The following is a 24,803-nucleotide window of genomic DNA, read 5'->3' as shown; positions in this document are numbered from 1 at the left end:
GTGGCCATGAAGAAGCCGTCATGTGTATGGGCGCTGCGGATAAGCCGGTGGGGATGCCGAGCTCATGGTTACTAGATGGTGGGGTGAGGATTTATGTGAGGATAACCCCGGTGGCGGCGACGAGTCAGTGGACTCCGTCGCATATGCATAAATATATGTCCAAGGTTTTTGTCGTTGGACGGCCGAGGTCGGCGAGCGTGACGACAGCGTGCGACGGACGTGAGGTCATCATATCATCAGCAGAAGACGGCGCCAAGAACATTCGTGATGACACCCTGGCAGCTGCCCCGGCGACCTTCGGCGTGCTCCGGCAAGGCGAGATAACAATGGCCTTCTCCGGTGAGCGGCAGATGATGGTTAGTCGACGGAGACGAGCACTGCTTGGCAGCGCCTCGGCAACTCGTCAAGATGGTTGATGGCGCAAACGGAGTAGATGACACCATGCGGGGCATGAGTGGTGGCGCTCCGGCGGATGTTCTCCTCAAGCGGCTCGATGATGAACGTGAGGAAATTAATAGCAAAGCCGACGAGAGTTGGCGGATATTGGTAATGTCGCGAAGAAGCTGTGACCAACAAGGCGACGACGTCCAGCGTCTCGACGACATCACATCGCCAGGTAGAGACGTTGCGGCCGGCGAGGCAAGGACGTCGCGGCAGCAGGTAGATGTGTCGCTGGCGGCCAGCATCTCCGACGAGAAGGAGCGACGCGATCTCCGGCTGGTGGTGTCTCCGACAAGAGGGGTGACACCATGGTGATGGCTGAGTACATGCTCCCCGGTGATCGTCTCCTTCTTAGCGCCCCTCCTCGCCGGACGCCGAAGTACGGCAGCCGATGTCGCCGGCCGCAGAGCCCGCACGTTCCTGCCGGACGCCGAGATACTCCGGCCAAGACTGCGTGCGTGATGGTTGCCGATGAGTAGCTGTGTCTTTTCTCCCTGTGCCTCTGTATTTCTCTCCTGTCTCTCCTTCTGTTATGTGTATTCATCTCATGGCGTTGGCCCCCCCCCCCCCCCCCCTCCAAATGAGGCATAAGCAGTCTTTTTATAGTAGACGAATGACGATACTACTGATATATTGCCATGTGATCGGACGTCGGTTTGCCGGATTGCAGAGATAAAGGTTGCCATTTTGGCTGCTTAATTACCATGCATGCTCAACCAGGAAGCTTCCTGTTGCATTCCAATAGGAAACAACGTGATAATTTTCCATCTACTAATGATTGTGTGGTGGCATACTTCCATTCACCAGAAAATGCATTGAAATTATTTCATCAAGAGCAGATACACTAACTTGTATTTATATTTGGTTATCGACATTAATTTTATATTGATCAGCATGCTGGCTGACTAGTGGGCCTAGGTAGATGCATGGTATCCTTTCTAATTTCATGGCAATATTGATGTTTGCCCGCTGCCGGTAATCCAGTGTAATCAAGCACTAATTCCCCTTTTTAAAATAATCATAGAATGCACACGTCAAATTAATCACCGGCAAATTAATGCACAGGAGCCCAGTATTTTTTGTGTACCTTGGAGATTAGTGCTTTAACTACAGTTTCTATGCACAAATCATTTTCATAATTTATTTCAAAGAAGTCCACAAAATCTCATCTAAAAATTATATCTGTGGCATAAGGGCACGACCAAAAATAAGAGGAGGAACGTAGTATGCATCCATTCGACAAGCATGTCCTGCATCACTGTGAGAAGAACCTACACAGACGTCGAGTGGTGTGGGAGAATGAGTTGTTGGAAAAAAATACTTTTTAAATACCTCTAATAATAAATAATTCATAATAAAATAAATGTTATTTCCATAATTTTGTAAATAAGATAAATGGTACGGTCAATGTTCAATATTTATGATGGAAGAAAGAAATATAGCATCGAGAATAGAGGTCGATGAAAAGCTTGTAACTCGTCAACTCGTGAAAAGCTCGGCTCAAGTCGACTCGTTCCATTTTCCTAACGAACCGAGCTAGCACTTTAGCTCGTTAGAGATTACAAGGCAGCTCGAACTGACTCACAAGTTCTAACGAGTTTGGGTAGCCCACACCTCAATAGGCCATAGGCCTTCTCTGTCCTCTACCTTGTGGCCTATATGTGCTAGAAGGCACATTTAAAAGCATCAAAACGTCTACTCCCACGTCCCCACGTGAGCTCAACCTAGCCGCCAGCGCCGCTCACCATCAACGCCACACGCGATTCCACCCGAACGGCTACTAGCCTCAGCGCGCGCTGCCCGCCTGCGCCCGACGTCACGTGCCATAGTGTCCGGCACAGCCTGCCCCCTGTACCCGACGCCGTCCACCCCTAGGGGCCTAGCGCCCCCCACCCCTAGCGCTTGACGTCATCTGCTCCCAGCGTCTAGTGCCCCCGCCCGCCTACTCCGCCACCTACCCACCTAACACCGATACCTGCCTACAGCGTTGTCTGACAGTGAGAACGAGCGGATCCCCTTGTTGCAAGTTCCGTTGAGCTCGAGCTTGTCTCCTACGCCATCGAGCTCCTCCGTGTGTCCAAGTGCCGGTGATGTCCAGCTCATCTCCATGGTCGTCGCTGGCTAAATGAGATCCCTTCTCTCTAATTTCCCCATGGTTCACGAGTCAAACGAGTGCTCGAGCTCTCTAACGAGTCAAGCCGGTTTCTAGCTCGTTAGGATAAAGAGTCGAGTCGAGCCGAGCTGGCTCATTATCTAGCCCTAATCGAAAGAGACTGTACGTCATTCTTGGATAATGCAAAAGCGGCAAATTAAATTTGGGGTAGTCTGTCCGTGCGAAAACAACAAAAGTCCATCTATCCGATTTACATAAGGGACTATCTAAAATACTGCCGCAAGTTCCGTAGAAACTTTCCATGATAAGGTTTGATAAAGATTAGAAAGCACCAATTGTATGATCGAATTCTTAACAATTTGGGTCGAAAGATAAGTTCATACCAAATAGTACAAAATATAAGTGTAATGTTGAATAAGAAAAATGCAAACAGACATAAATGTCATTCGTTATTCGAATTGGTAACAACTAGCAAGTGTTCTGCGATGCGTGAAAGAAAAGCTAGCATGTGCATTTTGTCCGGAGGCTCAAATGCCATGCATATTATTAAGGAAAATCAAAAATAACGAAACGAGATTAATGCACGGATCGTCTTCCTCTCTAGGCATGGTCGCATGGTGCAATCTGTCTGCAGGTTGTGCAATGCATGGTTTCCAGGATTTCAGCTCTTCTGCCCGACCTGCCCAGCCTGGTCCTCCGGCTTCTCCATCACCTTATTATCCACGACGAACTCCAAGACAGGTTGCGTTTTAAACTTACCTAGTTGCTCCCTGATAGCTTCCTCTGCATCCTTGACGGCAGCGGCGGCTTCGGCGTCGCAGTGGTCGACGACGGTGGCATGGACCTGCACATGCACCTGCCTGAGGGAGAAGAGGTGGTCGATGCAGGCCGACCTGACCTCCGTGCCGGCCTTGAAGGATAGACGTAGCTCATGGAGGTTGGGCATGGCCCATTCTTCGAAGACGAGCCCGAGGCCGCCGTCGTCGCTCTCGAAGCAGAGGAGCTGGAGGCATCGCAACACACTGTCCGTGATGGTGGTCGGGGCGGATTCCCTGGTGCGAATCTTGAGGACAACCAGGGAAGGCAGGGCTCCAAGGAGCTGGAGATCTTGGACGTCGAGCTTAACAATGGAGATAGTCAGGTGGGCGAGGTTACTTAGCTTGTGCATGTTTGGTGGAACCCGTGGGAAGCAATATCCCTTGCTCGTCATCACGAAGGTGTGGAGGCGTAATGGAGGCTTCCAGGTATCCACCATGCCATCCAGGGTTGTCTGGGTGGCATCTCCGGCATGGAGCAGCAGCGACTCCACCTTGGACAGTGCTCCAATGTTGTCCAGAGCGGTTCGGAACCTCTCTGCAAAGCCCTGGCCATCGCCGCCACTGCTCCCATTGGCATTGCCAGTGCCAGCTGATGCGTTACCGTTAACGCACCAGTTGATCCCAAGAACTCGAAGGTTGGTCTGCCTGGCCAGCTCGGCGAGACGCTCCGGCGAGGTCGCCTCGTTCACCTTGATCATGCGCACCTCCTGCAGCGAGGCCATCTTTTCCATGCCGTCGTGCATGGGAAATTCAGTGGCAAGGAGGCGCGCCAGGCGGCGCAGCCGGACGATGCTAGCGGGGAGGTCTTTCACGGCAGTCCTCCTCACGTCCAGAATCTCCAAGAACTGAAGGTCTCCTATCTTCTCCGGGAGCTTGCTGATGCCGTCGCCTCGGAGCCCCAGATACCTCAAGCGGAAGAGCCTCTCGATGCTCTTGAGATCGTCGTTGGTCAGCTTGTCGGTTTCCTGCAGGTCCAGCACCCGCAGAAGCCTGAAGTTCTGGAGGAGAGAGCCCAGCCAGGCCCCGCCACCGAAGATGGTGAACGACCGGACCTGAGACAGGCTGACGTCCAGCGAATCCGCCGCCGGGACGCCGCCGTCATCCTCCTGGCTGCTGCAGTTGAGGGAGAGCCGCCGGATCACGTCGCGCGGCTGGTCCAGCGACCGGATGCCGGCGTCCGACGTGACGAAGTTCTCCTCGCTGGACATCGACACGACGAAATCGAGGACAACGTCGTGGACCGTGCACGCCGTGCAGCCCATCGGCTCGCTGCCGCTGCCGCAGCCGTCGTCGTCGTCGTCTCTGGCCACCACCGGCTGGATCAGCCTCCGGTTGACGAGCTCGTTGAAGTAGGTCAACCCCGTGCTCCACGTCTTCCCAATATCACCACCGGAGGGGACGAATCCTTCCGCTATCCACCTCCACACCAAGCGATCTTTCATGATGGTGTGGTTCTCCGGGAAACAGCTCAGGTAGAGTAAGCAGGTCTTCAACGGCATGGACAGGTCGGAGTAGCAGGCGTGCAGAATCCTCCGCATCCCTTGCAATTTGGAGCATTTGTCCAGCGCCGAGACGACCAGGTTCTTCGCGATGCTCCAGTCCATCAGCTCGGAGAATTTCCTGGCCAGCAGCCCAGCCACAGCGACGAACGCCAGCGGCACACCGCCGCATGTCTTGAACACGTTGCTGAAAACCTCCTTGAGACCGTGCAGCTCGTACATCTCCCTCGTGCAACCGATTCTGATACAGAATAGATCCTCCGCGTCCCTCTCGACAAGAGGCGACATCAAATGAACAGACGACGGGCTGCTGGAACATGACCCGGCTACCTCGTTGCTGCGGGTTATTACAACTATCCTGCTCCCACGGTTGGTCTCAGGCAATGCACATTTGATGACCTTCCATGCCGATGGGCTCCATAAATCATCCACTACGACAAAGTACCTGAGATAGATTTTGTAAATTTATTCAGTTCGTTAATTATTTAATTATCAGTCACCTGATTTTTTTTTCTATTTATCACTACCTAATAAACTTGCCTTGTACTAGTACTACTCACGGACTAGTCTTGCACAACATAAAAATTAGCAACTTTGGAACAGATGAGCTACAAACTTTTAGTACGGGCAGTGATTTGCATGGTGGCCCGCGCAGATTGCGCGGCTAGCATCATTATATTTTCTCTCATATAATAGCATATATGTTTTCTCATTATATTATTCAAATATATTAAAAAGACAACATAATTTTAAATTTTGCAATACCTTTACAAAACTACTCATGTGTAATATTCATATTATATTTTACATACGTGCTAGTATTTAATTATTTTCAATATCAAATTTTAGTTATTTGTAAATTATATATATTCCTATAAGGACTCTAGACTTGTCTTTTAATATTTCTTTTTTTAATTCCGAATTTCTGTAAATTGTATTTCTATATAGACTCTATGCTCTTCTTCCAATATTATTTATTTTTATTTCTGAATTTTCATATTATGTTTTAAATATGTGTTAGTTATTAATTATTTTTAATATCATTAGTTATTTGTAAATTATATATATTCCTATATATATGGACTCTAGACTCGTCTTTTAATATTTCTTTTTTTTATTTCCAATTTTTCTGTAAATTGTATTTCTATATATACTATATGCTCTTCTTTCAATATTATTTGTTTTTATTTCTGAATTTTTATTATTTCTAATTGTATTTCTATGTGGAATCTAAACTCATCTTTCAATATACTTTAATTTTTAATTTAGAATTTCAGTTACTTCTAAATTGTATCCCTATATTTGTATTCCTATATTGACCTTAAACTCTTCTTTTCATGTTTTTGTTAATTTCGAATATTAGTTATTTGTAAATTGTATTTTTTATATGGACTTTAAACTCTACTTTTAATTTTATTATGTTTATTCTAAATTTTAGTTAGTTTTAAATTCCTATATGGACTCTATACTCTATTTCTAATATTCCTTATTTTTTAATTCCAAATTTCTATTTTTTTTCTTAATTGTATTTCTATATCGACTCTATACTCTACTTCTAATATTCCTTATTTTTAATTCTAAATTTCTATTATTTCCTAATTGTATTTCTATATGGACTCTATACTCTACTTCTAATATTCCTCATTTTTAATTCCGAATTTTAGTTATTTCCTAATTGTATTTCTATATGGACTCTATACTCTACTTCTAATATTCCTTATTTTTAATTCTGAATTTAAGTTATTTCCTAATTATATTTCTATATGTACTCTAGTCTCCTCTTCTAATATTCCTTATTTTTTAATTCTGAATTTCAGCTATTTCCTAATTGTATTTCTATATGGACTCTAGTCTTCTCTTCTAATATTCCTTATTTTTTAATTCCGAATTTCAGCTATTTCTAAATTGTATTTCTATATGGACTCTAGTCTCCTCTTCTAATATTACTTATTTTTTAATTCCGAATTTCAGCTATTTCTAAATTGTATTTCTATATGGACTTTGCTTTTTCTTTTTCTCCGATTAATGTGAGAATTTCTAGGCCATGAGAGCGAACGTGGATGATCCTTTTTCTATTTCTTTAATAATATAATAGATTAATATAGATACTTTCCTATGCTAAACTATACTTCCTCGGTCCCATAAAAAAGTTTACTCATTCTTGTTTAGGCACAAGATTTATGACGAATTCACTGCTACATCAAATATTTGTGCAGATGGTCGATTGGTAACTCAATTACAATGGCGTTTCGTGAACCCCTGTAAAAATCAACGATTTATACTGGTGGATTTCACAACCACCCATAAAAAATATTTTTTCGATAGTTGGCTCTCTTAAGGAACATGTGAAATTCAGTTTTTATTTTTTAATGCAAAAAAAATATTTCGTCTGCACTATTCATAGTCAAATTAATTGTTTTTGTTCTACATATAGAGGTCATGACCTCTATATGTAGAACAAAAACAATTAATTTGACCTCTATATGTAGAACAAAAACAATTAATTTGATCAAATTTGGACTTGCACCTTGTGGACGATATATCACATATTTATTTAGCTTGTCAAAAGAAATTTCATATTTTTTGAGAACTTTAGCTTGTCAAAAACAAACCGTTGGGACGTCCTCTCAAGTGAACAAATATACTTTCCCTGATATTTCACGAGATATCACTACCTCCAGCGAAAATTTGAACAGCCCCCAAGTTTCTTTTTTTTTTTGAGGAACAATTATGTGGGCTGAATCGTTTATACAGGCATTTTCCAACTTGCCTGCTCGTGAAGAAACATTTTTGTGGGCAGTATCTTGACTGCCCATGAAAATGAATTTCCACTCGACTAAAAGGTCAAGCTATTTAAATAGGCGCAGTGGTGGATTTACCACCCGGGCAGCACGGGCGGCTGCCTGGGCTTTCACGCTTTCGACCCATCGAGATATAGCGATTTGTTTGGTGACTTGTTTGCTTTGCCTTCAGAAATCGCGATGGACGTGGTGCTGGCAGCTAGTAAACCTATGAATAGAAGGAATCGTCTACTTCTACAACAAAATTATCTTTTTTTTTTCATGTATTGAACTATATTTTTATAACAAAATTATCTTGTCTTCGAATCTAGTAAGTAAATGGGCTTATAGATGTACTTTTGCATAGCCGTTTTAGTTAAGCTTGCCCAGCCTTCATGAAATTTCTGGCTCCACCACTGAATAGGCGCAAAGTCAGCGGCTCATGAAGAAACATTTTCATGGCCAGTTCTTTAAGAGCTGCCAGTGAAAATGAATTACCAGTTGGCTATTTTACGTCCGTGCAATATATAGGATTCAAACCCAGGATCTTTTAATACTCAGCGCATAGTCTTCTTACCATCTCACTTATGAAGAAATTCATGATTGTGAGATAGATGCTAATCCCTCCGTTTCACAATGTAAGTCATTATAGCATTTCCCACATTCATATTGATGTTAATAAATCTAGACATAATCATATTGATGTTAATGAATCTAGACATAATCTAGACATATATATGTCTAGATTCATTAACATCAATATGAATGTTGGAAATGTTAGAATGACTTACATTGTGAAACGGAGGGAGTATTATTTTTACTTCATAAAACATGTAATACATATTTTGCACTCCAAATGACATCAAATAAAAGTCCCATTACTAGAAACTTATAGATCGCATGGAACTCTACAACTTTCATATAGACCATATCTCCATCCAAGCTCATATGGAAAATAAAATAAAAATATTCAATGTTTTAAAATAGGTCTAAGAGTTTATAACGAATTTTCGGCCACCTAAACTATCTCAAATGGAAACCGTTCAACTGTAGTAGATCTCGTCGAGAGCTATAATACTCATATAACGTTTGTCATGATTCGGCTTCATATAAAAGTTATGATTTTTTTAGTGGTATTCAGGTCGGAATTTTAAAGAGAATCGCTTGTGTAAATCAATTTTCACTGGCTTTCCATATTCTACGATTTAATATGATTGCTCCCTTATGTCATGTAGCCTTTATATGAGCTTTACATTAATGAATGAATATACTAGAAAAAATATTTCATGAAAATATTAATTATTTTATAGGAAATACTATAAAAATCTTATAAAATTTATGTTTCCCTCAATCAATCTTAATATGAATTATGTATAATTTTCTAATGTTTGGACTTTCTAAAGAACCCTTTTAAATATAGATACCAAAGCTTGTAACGAATATTTAGGCATCTAAATGATCTTATATAGTATATAAAAACTTTCGACTACAAAGTTAGTTACAGATCTCATCAAATATCTCTAGAATTTGTTTTTTAGGTAGTACGTAGGTGGTTACCTCATGTTCTGGAGGGACTCCCTGATCATTTCAATGACGCGGTGCTCGTCCAAGTTCTCCGCCTCCGCGTGTTGCTGCCGTGTGACTTGACGGAGGATGCTCAGTAGAATCATCTTCATCGGCGGATTACGGCCGACGGTGACAAAAGCGATGCAGTCGAAGCGTGCATGGATCTTGCGGCAGCGGGACATCTTCCTGGCAAGCGTAGTCTTACCAGTACCCCCAGCCCCGACGACGGAGACCACCTTCAGCGGCATCTCGGCCTGGTCTCCGTCGCCGCCAGTGAGGCTAGTAAGAAGCGCCTGCCGGAGTTTGTCGATGCCGACGAGGCGGTCGCCACCGACGCCCAGCACCAGGGGATCGATGGCGACGCTGTTGTGCCGCCCCATGCTCTGGTGGCCGCCGCCGGAAGGTGCGTGGCATGGAGCGTCCTTGCTGTCGGCACCAACAAGCCTGTACGCCTCGGCCCTTTTGTTGGCCTCCTTGATGCGATCCGTGAGCTCCCTGATGCGCTTCGCAATGTCGGGCCTCCGGTTCATCCACGGGAAGAATCCCCTGGCCTGCCCGCCTCCTCCTCCGCCGCCGCCACCGCCTCTCCTCTCCGTCGTCGGTGGCTGCTCGTGCTGGTGCGTGTAGAGGTCGATGCAGTCCTCGGCGTCGTAGGCCAGCTCCCGGACCTGCCTCATCCACTCCGTGACCTGCAGGTCCGGGTCGTCCCGTTCGGCGAACGAGCGCAGGAGGGCATCCATGCTGCCGAGCTCGTCGCTGAGCGAGTTCACGTCCGTCCGCACCTCCTTGAGGCTGGACGCCTCGTCCCTAGCCGCACTTGTCAGCTTAGTCTGGAGGGACACCATCACCCCCGTCGAAGCGCTCACTATGGGACGAGAATCAGCCATGGCCGACGATTGAAACAGCGAGTTAGCTGGCCAATGGTGTTAGGATTTGGGAGCTAGAGGCACCTCGATTATGGAAGGAGCAGCGTGGCCGTGGGCTAAGCTATGTAGGGCAAAACCGCATGGGAAGAAAGGCCGTGGCCACAAACGTAGCTAGCTAGCAGCTGCCCTTGCCTTAAATAAACCAGAGATGATAACGATTAATCAAGCATATGGCCCGGCTCCAGTTTCCATGCATGATTAAGTTGACCTTGATCCTATTTCTTCATAGATAACCCATCTAATTTCAAAATGTCAGTTGCTTGAGATTCGCGCATACTACAATAAAAATGATATTCCATGACGAAAATTATATAACAACCATATAAAACGTCATTGTTTTAGTGCCATCTATCTATCTATCTATCTATCTTCTATTTCTATTATATACTAAAAAATCCATGAAACTTGATACAAACGCTTCTAAGCCGCCATGTGTCGCTCTTACAATCGCTCCTAAACCGCCAAGTGGCACTACAAAATCTAATCGTTGAATCTAATCGTTGATTTTCCTTTAAATTGGTGGGTCCAATATTATCAGCCATTAGATCTAATAAAAAAACAAAATTCCCCTCTCCACATATACCGATCTCCCCTCCTGTTGCTACGTACGTACGTAACTACTTCTCCCCTCATCACGTACGTAACTCCTTCTCCCCTCATCTCTTTTTTCCTTTCCTAATCTCTAATTTAAGCCACATATCTTTTTTTTATTGTTATTTTATTTTTAACTAAATAAGTAATTTAAGATCTATGCTGTTCTATGCACCATATGCTTTATATGGCAACCAAATATAACAAGGAAATACTTTTTAACTATAAAAAAAGTTAACAGCATATATTATTTTACTTTAAATAATTCTACAAACAGATGTCACTAAATTATATCCACGACATCCAATCTATCTATTATATATCTATTATACAGTAAAAGTACATCAAATTTCCTATAAACGTAACTAAATACCATGTGACGCATATATAAATGCTCCTATAACGCCACGTGACGTTCTAATAAATTAGATAAAAAACAAATATTCACTAAAACAACTAGCTGTAATAAATTTCTGTCTAACTGTTCTCTCATCTATCTATCTATCTATCTATTCTATTCTATTATTATTATATACTAAAAGTCCATTAAACTTCTACAAATGCTCTCAAGCCGCCACGTGAGACTCCTATAAACACTCCTAAGTCGCCACATGGCTCTCTAATAATTTAAATATAATTCTGAGAAAAAGAAAAACATCTGACCGTAAGTTTTCATTTAAAGTGGTGGACCCAATAATATTAACCGTTGGATCAAAACTAAATCTCTTCTCACCCTTTCTCTCCAGACCCACAAGTACATACGTACGTACTTATGCTTCTGTTACTTATGCTTCTGTTAGCTCGATGCCATCCAACTCTGGATTCTCCCTCTCTTCTTTTTTTCTAATTACACAATACATGTGAATCATAATTTGTTATCATTTTCATGGAGACTGATCTGCCTCGGCGAGCTCGATTGATGCCATCCAGATCCTAACTCTCCTTTTTTTTCTTTTTTCCAAATTACATGATACATGTACATCATAATTTATTATCACAGTTTTTTCATAGAGAGTAATCTGATTGTGAATGCGCAAACGTTAGGAATTTACAATAGAAGTCATCTAGTGTTGTAAATAAACAATTATTTTTATAGACGATCTACGCATACACTTTAGCAGCTGTAGATTTTTTTAATTAAATCACCAATTCCAGAGCTATATTGGCTATATTTTTACTACTATGTTATATTATATCTTATGTGCCATTTCTACCAACTCTTGTAGGCCACCATGTGAATTTGTCTAATCTCATCATTAATTTTTATTTAAATTGGTAGGCCTGTTATGTTAGGACATTAGATCAAATCTACATGTACATACTTAACTGTTGCAAAAAAGATAAGTAGTGTACGTATGATTCAAGAAAAAGTTAGAGCTCACTAAGAAAAATATATGCACGTACTTAGGATAAAAAAGATAAAGGCAAAAAAAAAAAAACGTACGGAGTACCAATGGGAAAAATATCGACGGTTTTTAAAACAGATGTTTCTATAATGTAAAATAAAATATATTACTTCACAAATATAAGCAAATAGAACTAGATCTATAATATAAATATCAAATATCAAATCAATGGTCTGTAAACATTCATCTTTTTAATTTATATTTATATTCAATTTGTGATTAGTTTCATGCTTTAAATAAATGAAATATTTATGTCTTATAAAAGGTATATTATGGTCCTAAATACATCATGACACATGGGACCAACATATAATTATTAATGTTGTGGTAATTTTTAAATAGTTTCACATTATATTTTAGGATTTCTAATATCACTTGATAAATATACAACACTAATTTATATCTACAAATGTAAAAAATGATAAAAAAACAATTTAGTCTATTTTTTAAGTAAATCCGATTTAATTTTAATTTTTTGGATTAATTTATCAAAAATTTTATTTTCAGTTTTTTAGAACCGCTTGATTGGTATTTAAGTGATGAGCAACATATGATACATAGATGTGATAAAAATAAAAATATTTCCTACCAATGATCTTTGCTATAATATAACCCTTTCATTCATCATAAATCAGTCATATATGTATGTTTTTTCCTTTACCAAATAGTTTTAACAACAAATGAACAATCAAGTGTCATGCGCAGTAAACTACACATGATATATTTCCAAGGAATTTCAACATGTTAGGCATAATTGATGAATGTATGTCAAACACCCCCACCACGTGACTATAAGTATACTCCCACAAATTATTAGTTATTGTAAAGAAGTTTGAAAAAATAAATACATTCTTAATAGTTATTGAAAATAAATCAGGTGCTAAACTATAGATATTTATCAATATAACCAATAATATGGTGATATAGAGATTGTTGTGGTGGTATACCTTTTTTAGTATAGTAGCATCGAATAATGAACCTCATCATTTTTTTTTCAAAATAGAGTACTCTACGTATACTATGAAAATTTGAGTAGTGATGATTAACACCATAAAATTGTGTCTATCGTGTGCCACACATCTATTCAAAGTTTAAAAACAACTATTATTTTGATCACCTTCACTTTATGTGTCCTTTTCTAAAGGGTATCAAGCATGAACAATAGAGTTTGCTACAATGTCATAAGTATAGTAGGGTATCAAACTTAACCGCCAAAAATGCAAATGCTACAACACTCTCCTTTGAGCATACCTCCCACTAAAATGCCTGAGTCGAGGTGACCCCAATATACGAATACAATTCTCCATGAGGCTGTGATAGTAAATTAGACATTAAAATCAACGAGGGACTCATCTTTCAACTCAACAAAGAAAGAAAGTCTTGGTGGCTACGATCGGCTTCACCCGTTAGAGGGGCATTCATGTTTATCTTTAACGGTGTTATTTCATTAATTGGTATAAGTGGTATTTTTAAAATATTTATATATGGATTCGGAATAAGTGAAACATGAACACTTAGATAAGTAGTGAATATTTTAGTGTATCAATGATGTATTAGGCTTATTTTATTGGTACATATCCAGTTTTATCTATTTATAGATACACAACTTTTAAAATAGTAATAATAAGTTGTGGTGACGATAGGAGAATTTATAAGTAATCGGGACAGACTGATTTTCTTTTAATGTTGGAGACATTCTTATCATTTACTAAGTATATTAAAGTCAGTTTATCTCACAGCATAAAAAAGATGAGACATGACATCTTTTAGCATTATTTCATAAATCATAAAACAATAAATAAGATGCCCGCACATCTGCGCGGGCTTCCTTCCTAGTTTTTCTAAAACGTCATAAAGATTAATCTTGATATATTCTATTTTTATTACTTAAATTAAACTCACGTCATAGAAATCATAGAAAATGTCACTGCAAAAAAAAAAAAAGAAACCATCACGAATGAAATAGAACTAGCTAGCCATAGTTCTTATGTTTGAAACGTTGTTGCTTCCTTCTCCACCATGCTTTCACACTCTCACAGGATCCGGCAATGAGGATGAGTGCCATATCGATGGCGACTACGTGCCCGTGAGCCCGTGGCAGCAACAATAGCTTTGGGGCCCGAACCAACTGGTGATGCACCTTCTTCATATATAGGATTATGTTTTTGTTGTCTTTGTTCTTGGTTGATTTTGGTTTTGTTTACTAGCTTACAGAAATCTTGATACCCTAAATTTGGATGATATATATGCACCTAGCTTGACCGTAGGATTCTTGTGCTTGTTTGAGTCGACTAGTGCGAAAAAGAGTTTTATCCTTGTAAAAGTCTGTTTTTGAATGCAAAAGAATAACGTGTATGAGAAAAGTATTGTTAATATGCATATAAAAGTGATGAACAAGTGCAGTCTAAAATTTTAGTATTGCAAAATACATGTTTTAATTAAAAAATTACTTTTGGATTAAAAATATATTTATGCGTGCATGGAAAAACAATTGTTGCACCATGTTACTACGCCAAATTAGCCCATCTATGATGGGCCAAAGTACCTTGTCACGGATTACCTTATCTGTGATGAGGTTGTGAGGTGCGACCCGTCTTATCATAGGTAAGGGTCATTTGTGATGAGCCTATATGTGCACCTATCAGAGATGTCAAACCTACGTATAGGCCTGTCACAGGTGACCTCATACTACGGTAAAAAATACACCCATCTCGTACGGGCTCATTTTGTTACCCTGCACTGCCACCGAGACCATCATACCATCTCTCTACCATCGAAAGAAATCAATTTCACAGTTGCCACTGAATCCTTATCATCAAATCTCCCCTCCCCTCTCCCTCTCCTCTCTTTCTCTCCACATAATCCAATCTACCACATCCGAGTGACACCTATTGTTTGCATGGGGTTTTCCTCATGGCCTACGGTCATCTCCTCGCCTATCTACCCCCGATTGCCACATGTCGTCTCCTAACCTCCCCAACCCCGAGAGTCAACCATGGCCTCTCCTCTCCCCGGGCACCGCCGTCCACCTGTTTGCCATGAGCTCTGATCGCCACCGCTTCCTCCACTGATGAATCCTTGAGTTCCACTCGAGACTCAAGGCTGTTGTTGGCCCGATCTTTCGGTGAGTTGAGATAACTACGATTTGGGAGACACGTTGACGACCCGACTACAACCGTACGAGACGTTGTGTTGCGCCTTAGCGATCGGTACACCTCTCCGTGGGTTGTTGATCTTGCCGGTGCAGATCAACCCTATTCCTGCAAGCAAATCAAAGAAGCAAGCAAGAACAAGATAAAAGCAATCTGATATTGCAAATAGGAATTTAATACAAATGATAAGTTGGGGTTCCGAAGAACAAGCAGACGGATGGTCTAGCCGACACGCGCGCTGCAAGCAAGTAGCAATGGCTAAACTTTAATCTATCAAAACCCGAGAAACTCTGAAGGGGTACCTAGCTATTTAAGGATGTGGGAGAACGATCAAGAGGGTCCTAGGGTCGTGCTCCACCAGCTTGGGGCGCACCCCACATCGGCCCCACTTGGGCCGGGGTCCCAAACAAAGTTACAAGCCCAAAGGCCCATGATAGGTGATGCAGCACCTTGTTTCTACAATTGTGGCCAAAGGAGATGGAATTCGCCGATGAGGCTGGATCCGATGGAAAGAGGACTCCAAGAGCTTTCCATCAAGTACTCACGGGCGGAAAACGGAGGGTCGTATGCAGATTCGGCAGCCATTTGAAATCAGCAGTGTAGCAGGTGACCGAATCGGATTCCAGCACTTGGAGGACTTGAACTTGATATCGTGCCGTTCATCCATGATGTGAGCAATGGTTGTATCCATAATAGCCATGGTCACATCATCCTCCCCTTCTTCACGGAAAACCGTCCTCGTTTTTTCCATATGGTGCTCAACGCGTGGTCGATTTAAAACAACTTGTTTCATCAAATCAAAACAAGACAAACTCGAGATAATTTTGTTAGCAATAACATTTCTCTCTAGCTTGCATGTTTTATCCACATGTATAGGAGGTTCTAAATCTGAACATATGTAAACTCTATGCACCAAATATATTCCTCTATCATCAGATTTGCCAAATATATGAAAAATAGCACTAGTTGAACAAGGCAAATCAGACTTAGCAAATTATTTCTTCTTCAAATTATCGAGCTCACAAAAATCATCAAACTGAACATAGCCCAAAATATTTAAAGAAGATAGCAATTCACGTTCCTGTACATCATTAGCAATGTGAACAACATTCTTAAAATCGGCACACAAAGAAACACTAGAAATAGCATGTTCATTCACTAGTTGTGGTAGGGATATAAGTGAAGCATTATCACACAACTCTTCTTTATCACAAGGAACAGCAAGTAAATCAACTTGTGACAAAGGCAAATCAGAATTAGTTTCCACCAAAGTTTGCTCTAGATTAGCATGGATAGTGGACAAATGTGACTCATCAGAAGCACACTCACCTTGAGTAATATCAGCACCATTTAATTTACCTTTTATGCCCTCTTCAGATAATGTAGGTGCATCAGTCTTCTCTTCTTCCTTCGTGAGTGATGGAGATGACATCTCGAGCATATTGCTCTTCTCCTCATGGTGAATGTTCTGAGCTCCCTGCAAAGTGTCAGTAATAGGAGGCACAAGCATAGCTTGTTTCTCCCTTGGGTTCTTTAAAATATTGCTCTCAACACTGCAAGCAAGCATGAACAAGTGGCCTATATGATTATATGTCACATTAATAAGCCCAGCCTGAATATCAGAATTAAGCCCTCTAAAAAAATCTAGTCATTGTGTTCTCATTGCTTTCTTTTAAACCACTATAAGTGATACAAATTTTAAAGTTATGAAAGTACTCCCGCACGGTTTTGTCACATTGTTTTAGATGTTCTAATTTCTCAAGGAGAGTATGTTTATAATATGAAAACACAAAATTTTTCCTCATCATTGTTTTGCATTCATTCCAAGTTTCAAGCTTATTGCCAACAGTGTACCACCAAAAAGATGCAGAACCGGTACATTTATTACTAGCAGCCGTAATCATTTGAGCATTAGAGAAATCATACTCATCAAATTGTTTGTCTACTGCTATCTCCCAATTAACATAAGCGGTGGAATCATACTTACCATCAAAAACTGGCAATTTAGATTCTACCCTTGCAAGATCATTATCATGTACCTCATATGTGATGCGTGAAGAAGTCGCTATATCTCGTTGATGGTGAAGAAGTCGAGGTTGAGCATGACCATCTCATATCCCCTTGCGCAATCCTGCCATGGTTAGTAGCAAACAAGAAACATACACAAGAATATGCACGCTCCTATCAACTACTAGGTAGTGGCAGCTGAAATATCACACACACTCAAGCTTTTCCCAAGCTCTTACAAGTTCTTACCAAAGCAAGTGGAATGGTGATGTACACCGACTTAACCAAGCACCCCAATGGAGGTTGGATGTATCGATGCCTTGGCAAACACTTGCTGTACGGCTGCAATCAGATCTGTGGAGCTCTGGGTAGGCTTAAATATGTAGCAAAGGGATAGCAAATGCTCAAATCAGAGAATGCAAAGTTGAATGATCGTTCAAAGTCAAGTACCGTGCTGGTCCTAGGTTAGAACGTACAAGAGACGCGAGTCTAGATACAAACGATACCACAAGATAGCACTAGTAACAACTCATGCACAACTCTGATATATGAAGTTCAGCTCAATGATAACAAAAATGATTTTCTCCTTTTCTTCTTTCTTTCTTTCTCTTTTTTTTTGTCTTTCCTGCTTTTCTTTTCTTTTTTTTTGGTGCGGCTTTTTTTTCTTCTTTTTTTAAGCACATTTCTGCCTTTTTTTTTAACAAAAACCGACTCAAGGACCTCAATGTAAGGTCATAGGGACTCAAATGTAAATATAAAATTTACAGGGACTCAAATGTAAAAGTCCACACCAAAATTAAAAATTATACAAAAATGGAATGCTGAATTTATGCCGGCTCCTTTTTCCAAACAGATATCCAATCCGACACTCCGAAAATTTTCACAAGAGGTCTAGCAACTCACGGTATGTGTTGAAACCGAGAGTAGAGAGGGAGGGAGTCGGACTCGACCCTGTAGCGGTAGTGGTGGGCGGCGGTGGAAGGATAGAGTCCGGATCTAGAGAAAAATAAAAGGAAACTGATCCAATCTACTATTTTCTTTCCAAACCCAACAAATAACAATCTAATCTAATCTCCTCCTTCCATCTTTCTCACGCATCTTCCTTATGCGCAACAGCACGGACATGACCACGGCACATGGCAGAACCACACGGCACATGACAGAAACCTAGGTGCAACTCCAAACTTGACCAACAAAAACATCCGAAAACTAGAAAAATAGAACCCGGGCAGAAAGACGATTCCGTTTTTGTAGGTCCCGACGATAACAAAGACACGACAGTGGTACTAAACGTGACCAGAACTCGAAACTCTAAACGGACTAAACGCTACGACCAGCAACACGACTAAACGATGCAACTCAAACTCAACAAAGCAAAAACTGAAATGAACAATGCAATGGTACAAATATGGCTAGGTAAATGATGTGAATTTTTTTGAATGGCTATTTTCTGGTTATAGAAAGATAAAAACTCACCGAGCAACGAAAGCTCTGATACCACCTGATGAATCCCTGAGTTCCACTCGAGACTCAAGGTTGTTGTTGGCCCGATCTTTCGGTGAGTTGAGATAACTACGATTTGGGAGACACGTTGACGACCCGACTACAACCGTACGAGAAGTTGTGTTGCGCCTTAGCGATCGATACACCTCTCCGTGGGTTGTTGATCTTGCCGGTGTAGATTAACCCTATTCCTGCAAGCAAATCGAAGAAACAAGCAAGAACAAGATAAAAGCAATCTGATATTGCAAATAGGAATTTAATACAAATGATAAGTTGGGGTTCCGAAGAACAAGCAGACGGACGGTCTAACCGACACGCGTGCTGCAAGCAAGTAGCGATGACTAAACTTTAATCTATCAAAACCCGAGAAACCCCGAAGGGGTACCTAGCTATTTAAGGATGTGGGAGAATGACCAAGAGGGTCCTAGGGTCGTGCTCCACTAGCTTGGGGTGCACCCCACATCGGTCCCACTTGGGCCGGGGTCCCAAACAAAGTTGCAAGCCCAAAGGCCCATGATAGGTGATGCAGCACTTTATTTTTGCAATTGTGGCCAAAGGAGATGGAATTCGTGGATGAGGCTAGACCGTTGGAAAGAGGACTCCGAGAGCTTTCCATCAAGTACTCACGGGCCGAAAACGGAGGTCGTATGCAGATTCGGCGGCCATTTGAAATCAGCAGTGTAGCAGGTGGAGCAGTGTAGTAGGTGGCCGAATCGGATTCCAGCACTTAGAGGACTTGAACTTGATATCGTGCTGTTCATCCATGATGTGAGCAATGGTTGTATCCATAGTAGCCATGGTCACATCATCCACCCTAAGCTTTGGATGCCGCCTACCCCACCCTCTATCACAAGGTCGCTAACAACCGCCTCTCCATTGCCCATGAGCTTCAGGGGACCTCTAGATCTGAAAGCCCTAGACCTTTCTGCCTCCGCCCCAAGATCGTCATCACTGCTGGACCAAGCTCTTCCTTCAACTTGGTAAAGTTGTGGCAACGGCCACCACCATCCACCAATAGCTTGTCGACAACCTCGCCATTGTATTACCTCACCTCATATGTTGACCTCCAGCTGTGACTAGCTCTTCATCTAGAAGATTGCGCAGTGATTGTGATGATTAAGAACCTCTAATTTTTTTCATGAGATTTTTTGTCTTTAGATATTCTTGTGGGTGATGAGTCCTTGTAGTGTGAATGTGTGATTGTGATGATTAAGATACCCAATGACTTTTGATGTGAATTATTTTTTGTATTTGGAGGTTCTTGTGAGCAATGACATACTAGAGTTGGCAACTTAGGAAAGGCAGATGATTGATACTCCAAATTAATGTCCAAACATCCAATGTGACGGAGACTAAACTTAGTCTCAGTATCCAAACTACCCCTTAGATCTGTCTCTCTTCTGTAATTAAACTATAGTTTTGCCCGGCCCAAGTGTTGTGCGTCCTACTATTAATTAGCAGCAAACGTCCTTCTATCAGTAGCTAGCTCCACTACTGCGGCCGCTTGCATTTCCTTTGTCACCTCGAAACAAAGGGAGAGTGAGGGGCGCCGGCCGGCCGCCTATAGCCAGCGAGCGAGCTAGCCCACACAAGGATGGATATTTTACTGCCCGTCGTTTCCGTCATTCGGACGATCCAACAAGAGATTGCCGATGACACGAGACTTGAGAGCGAGGTGAAGAACAAGTTCGAGGAACTCCTGCAAGAAATGCGGTTAATAACAGGCTTCATCAAGAACTACCGGCAAGGTGGCAAGCATGGCCTGGATGGCCTCATCGCTGAGCTGCAGAACTTGGCGTACGACATCGAGGATTTCAAAGATCTCCATGACCACAAGCCCAAGTCGTCGCTGCTCGGCCGGGTGTTCTTCATGGACACCCGCCAAGAGGACATCAAACGCATGGACAGCTTCATGGGCCGCGTCGCCAAGCTACGGGAATGGATGGTCTGGATTGAAGGGCTCAAGGACGACGGGTCTAGAGCAGCAGCAGGAGGAGTCGTCGGAGAAGCACCACGCGGTGAACCTGATTATGCTGCTCTGGATGCCCGCGCGAGGATCAGGGCGCCTGTCGGCATGGAGGAGCACCTGCGAGCTCTTTCAGAGCTCCTGGCGGCGGACGACAACGCCGAGCCCGAGCCCGGCCAGCTGAGCGTGGTCTCCGTCGTCGGCTGCCGCGGTGTGGGGAAGACGACCCTGGCTTGGGGCCTCTACCAGCGCCGCGACTCCCTCGCGTTAGGCGGCCAGTTGGGCTGCTGTGCGTGGGTGGAGATGAAAGCGCCGCAGGGGAGCGAGGCCGATGCTCGATCTCTCCTCACCGACATCATCCGCCAAGTTAGCAGCCAGCACGCTGCTCCCAAGAACGAAGCCGTTGCAACTACGGACGACGTCAATCGTCTGTGTACAACGCTGCATGGATACCTCCAGGGCTACAGGTAAAACACTCGTTCTGGATCTCCATCTCGATCTGTTCCTACCCACCCCTGTTTTATTTTTCTTTATTTTTTGTTAGATTTCTCCTCTGAAAATTTTCGATTTTCCAGTTACTTAATAGGGTCGCACAACCATATATAAGCCTCAAGTTTAGTTACATATATACACGGAATGTAGTTTCAACTCCATATCATCACTTCCCACATAATCAGCTTACGAGAATGCAGGTCAAATTGATGTTTGGCCAAAAACAACATAATAATCAAGAATTTTCTTTAATGAGTTCCAGACTTGTCATGCATGATATATATACCATTATTATCTTGCTGTGGTATTAGCTAGTACCCCTCTTTTTTTTTTTTGGTGTGTAGATTGTTATCCTGACATTTACGTTACAACTCTCATTAGTACATACTCTCTCCGTACCAAAATATTTGCATTTTCAGAATTGTGACAAGTCAAACATTTTTAATTTTGACTATTAACAGTAAAAAAATTAAAAAAGATCAATCATGTAAAATTAATGTTACTAGATTTATCATTAAACAAACTATCATAATATGCTAATCTTTCTATTTAAAATATCTTATTTTTATATATATTATTGGTCAAAGTAGCATCTCGGAGACCGTGTCGGAGTCTAAAAATTCTTATATTTTGGGTCAGTGGGAGTATGTACTAATTCCGCGATTAGGTTTTACAATCTTGCTAAAAAAATCTAGGTCATGCATCTAATTCGTTTTGACCGATGACTTATGTAGTGATAATCTGGTCCATAGTTTCATATAGATTCAATTATGAGTATTAAAAAAAAACCTTGAATTAATGTACTGCCATATGCATCTACAGTAAGCTAGCATCAAACTTTATAAAGTAATTATTTTAGTATTTTTGGTACGTAAGTATATATCCTTACTCTTATTAGATTTTTTTTTTCGTCCGTGATAAGATACTACACTACTTGTTGATTTTGAATAATTCTGATTGATCTGTATAGTGGTGATCTTAACCTATACGTACCAACTGACTGTAGGTACTTCATTGTAATTGATGATTTGCGTGACTGGGAAGTGTGGGAAAATGTGAAATCTGCCTTCCCAAACGACACAAGCAGCATAATTGTGGTGACTACTAGCTTTCAATCCGTGGCAAGGGCGTGCAGCTCATCCAGCTATGTGTACAAACTTAAAGGTCTTGACACGAACGGTTGTAGCAGGTTACTTTGGGACAATGTTATCGGTGAAAGTAGCAGGCACAAGAAGTATAATCTCCACCCTGATCTTGAGAATTATTTTAAGGAGATCATCAGGAAATGTGATGGATTACCGATGGCTGTGCTAAGTGTGGCCAAGTTTCTGAGGCGGAAGCAGCATGGAAGAAGCCCCGATGTTAAGGACTGCAAAGAGGCCATCAGGCTAAGCAAACACCTGTCAAAAGGTAGCGATCCCGACTTCAGGGAGATGCAACGGGTCCTTGACGAAAGCTACGAAGACCTGCCCAACTACAACCTCAAGACATGCCTGCTGTCCATCAGCATGTTCCCGCACGGCCACCAGATCAAGATTAAGAGCCTAGAGAGACGCTGGATGGCTGAAGGATTGGTGGCTCGTACTGACGACGACGTGGTCGATGAAGAGCTCGATACTGCTTACGATGCCTTGAAGGAGTTGGTGAATCGGAGCATCATCGAGCCCGTGCAGGACGGCAGCATGGTGAACCTCAAGGCCGAGGTGAAGAGGTGCCTTGTCCATGGTGTCATGCTTGAGTACCTCGTCGGGAAGTCCATCTCGAGAAACTATGTGTGCCTGATCAAGGATGGCAAGATCCTATTCAACAAGGAGGAGTCCAGCAGCTGCCCCACCCGCCGGCTCTCCGTGCACGACACCACCGTGGTGACCGATGCCAAGATGTTGGGCCAAGTCAGGTCGCTGACCATCGTGGAGAAAGAGGAAGAACCTGCGGCCGATGCCGATGCCGATGCCGCGGGCACATCAGTTGATCGCCGGGGCAAGGGTGCTGCACCTGTACCACGGAGCCCGCCGCTGAGGCGGCTCGTGGACTACATCCAGGGGTGCAAGCTGCTGCGAGTCCTGGATATCCACAAGTGCAGAGGCGTCGATGACAACGTGCTCCGCCGCATCTGCGACCTGCAGCTGCTCAGGTACCTCAGCCTCCGGGGCACCGACGCCCGCAAGCTTCCCAAGCAGATAGGAAGGCTGCGTGACCTGGAGACCCTCGACGTCCGGGACCTTCAGATGTCGGAGCCGATGGACCTGCCATTGGAGGCCATCCTTCTTCCGCGGCTGGTCTACCTCTTCGGCAAGTTCAAGCTTCCCGATGATCTCCACAAGAGCAAGGCGGCGAAAGGCGGGCAGCTGCACACGCTGGCCGGCTTCGTCGTCACCAAGAAGAAGAACCAGAGCTTTGCGTACATCCTCAACCGCAAGCACACGAGCAAGCTGAGGAAGCTGAAAATATGGTGGACCGAGGATGAAGACATGCCCAACGACCTGTCCACCCAGCTCATGGAGTCCCTCCAGCAGCGATCCTCCGGCACCTACCATCTTGAATCTCTGTCCCTTGATTTTGGGGATCGATCCTTGGAATTCCTGGAGAAAGTCTTCCCGACAGTTCCTTGGACCATCAGCACGATCAAGCTGCGGGGCAAGCTGAGCAAGCTGCCCGGTTTCATCAACGGGAAGAATAGTTTGAGTGAGGTCGAGATCTCACAGCTGCATCTGCTGCAGACTGGGCTGGGCTGCCAAGCTTTGTCCATCCTGCAGCGTCTGCCAAAGCTCAAGTACCTGAAAATCGTGGAGGTCGACGGCACAGTCGACGATGGCAAGGAGGAGGTCGACAGCGCCGCCATTAACGACTTCGGCAAGGGTGTATTCAAGGTGGAGGACGGAGGGTTCCCGTTCCTCGAGGGGCTCTTCATCGAGGCCACCAGGCTGCCGAAGATGACGATCGGCAGCAATGCCATGCAGCAGCTCATCACCCTTGAGCTCCACTGCATTGACGTCAGCGGTTTCCAGGTCGCCGCCATCGAGAACCTCGGGAGCCTTGCTCATGTTGTTCTCAAACCTTCTCCCATAGACCGTGCTGCGTGGAAAGCCGCGGCGAAGAACAACATCAACTGCCCAAGGGTGGAGTTTCTCTAGTTGCCTGAGTACTTTAGTTTTCTTGTTGCAGTTTCAGTTTGCTACCAATTAATAATAAGCACGTAATAAGTGTAGTTTGCTCTAAGTTTCCCTCCGACCAGCGAAACTATTTTAAACTTTTTAGGGACATCCACTTGTTATTTGCATGCCATTTAGATGGTTATGAAAAAAATAAAAAAATTAACAATATAGTTTAATATGTGATAAATCATATACAAGGTCAAATTTAACTTCTACAAGTCGCACCGAAAAAAACAAATGTAACTGAATTTGTTTTTTTCATTGGAACTTGTAGAAGTTAAATTTTAACTTACTTGTTTGTGGAGTGATTTATGATATATTAATCTATTTTGTTGAATTTTTTCATAACTATTTAGATGACATGTACATAACAAGAGACATCCTCTCG

At 42.8% G+C, this 24,803-nt stretch overlaps 2 protein-coding genes across 2 annotated transcripts; one reads left to right on the top strand and one right to left on the bottom strand.

The window, feature by feature from the left end:
- Nucleotides 1-2,904: 2,904 nt before the first annotated feature.
- Nucleotides 2,905-10,232, bottom strand: LOC127756954 (disease resistance protein Pik-2-like). The gene is made up of 2 exons (XM_052282346.1): nucleotides 9,209-10,232; nucleotides 2,905-5,316 (listed from the first exon to the last, which is right to left on the bottom strand). The coding sequence occupies exons 1-2, from the start codon at nucleotides 10,102-10,104 to the stop codon at nucleotides 3,216-3,218; spliced, it is 2,997 nt and encodes a 998-aa protein (XP_052138306.1). The 5' UTR covers nucleotides 10,105-10,232; the 3' UTR covers nucleotides 2,905-3,215.
- Nucleotides 10,233-20,396: 10,164 nt separating this feature from the next.
- Nucleotides 20,397-24,394, top strand: LOC127756335 (disease resistance protein RGA4-like). Its single transcript, XM_052281702.1, has 2 exons — nucleotides 20,397-21,235; nucleotides 22,231-24,394. The coding sequence occupies exons 1-2, from the start codon at nucleotides 20,397-20,399 to the stop codon at nucleotides 24,392-24,394; spliced, it is 3,003 nt and encodes a 1,000-aa protein (XP_052137662.1).
- The last annotated feature ends 409 nt before the right edge of the window (nucleotides 24,395-24,803 follow it).

The sequence above is a fragment of the Oryza glaberrima genome, chromosome 12 (assembly GCF_000147395.1).
Source record: "Oryza glaberrima chromosome 12, OglaRS2, whole genome shotgun sequence".
Lineage (NCBI taxonomy): Eukaryota > Viridiplantae > Streptophyta > Magnoliopsida > Poales > Poaceae > Oryza > Oryza glaberrima.
Note: the sequence above shows the minus strand (reverse complement) of the source record. Positions and strands in the feature narration are given on the sequence as shown.

Excerpts from the sequence above, each read along its gene's own strand:
- LOC127756954 (XM_052282346.1), bottom strand. The coding sequence starts at position 10,104 with ATGGCTGATTCTCGTCCCATAGTGAGCGCTTCGACGGGGGTGATGGTG. Across the intron at positions 5,317-9,208 it reads GAGTCCCTCCAGAACATGAG|GTACTTTGTCGTAGTGGATG; the intron begins GTAACCACCTAC and ends AATCTATCTCAG.
- LOC127756335 (XM_052281702.1), top strand. The coding sequence starts at position 20,397 with ATGGATATTTTACTGCCCGTCGTTTCCGTCATTCGGACGATCCAACAA. Across the intron at positions 21,236-22,230 it reads GGATACCTCCAGGGCTACAG|TGGTGATCTTAACCTATACG; the intron begins GTAAAACACTCG and ends TGATCTGTATAG.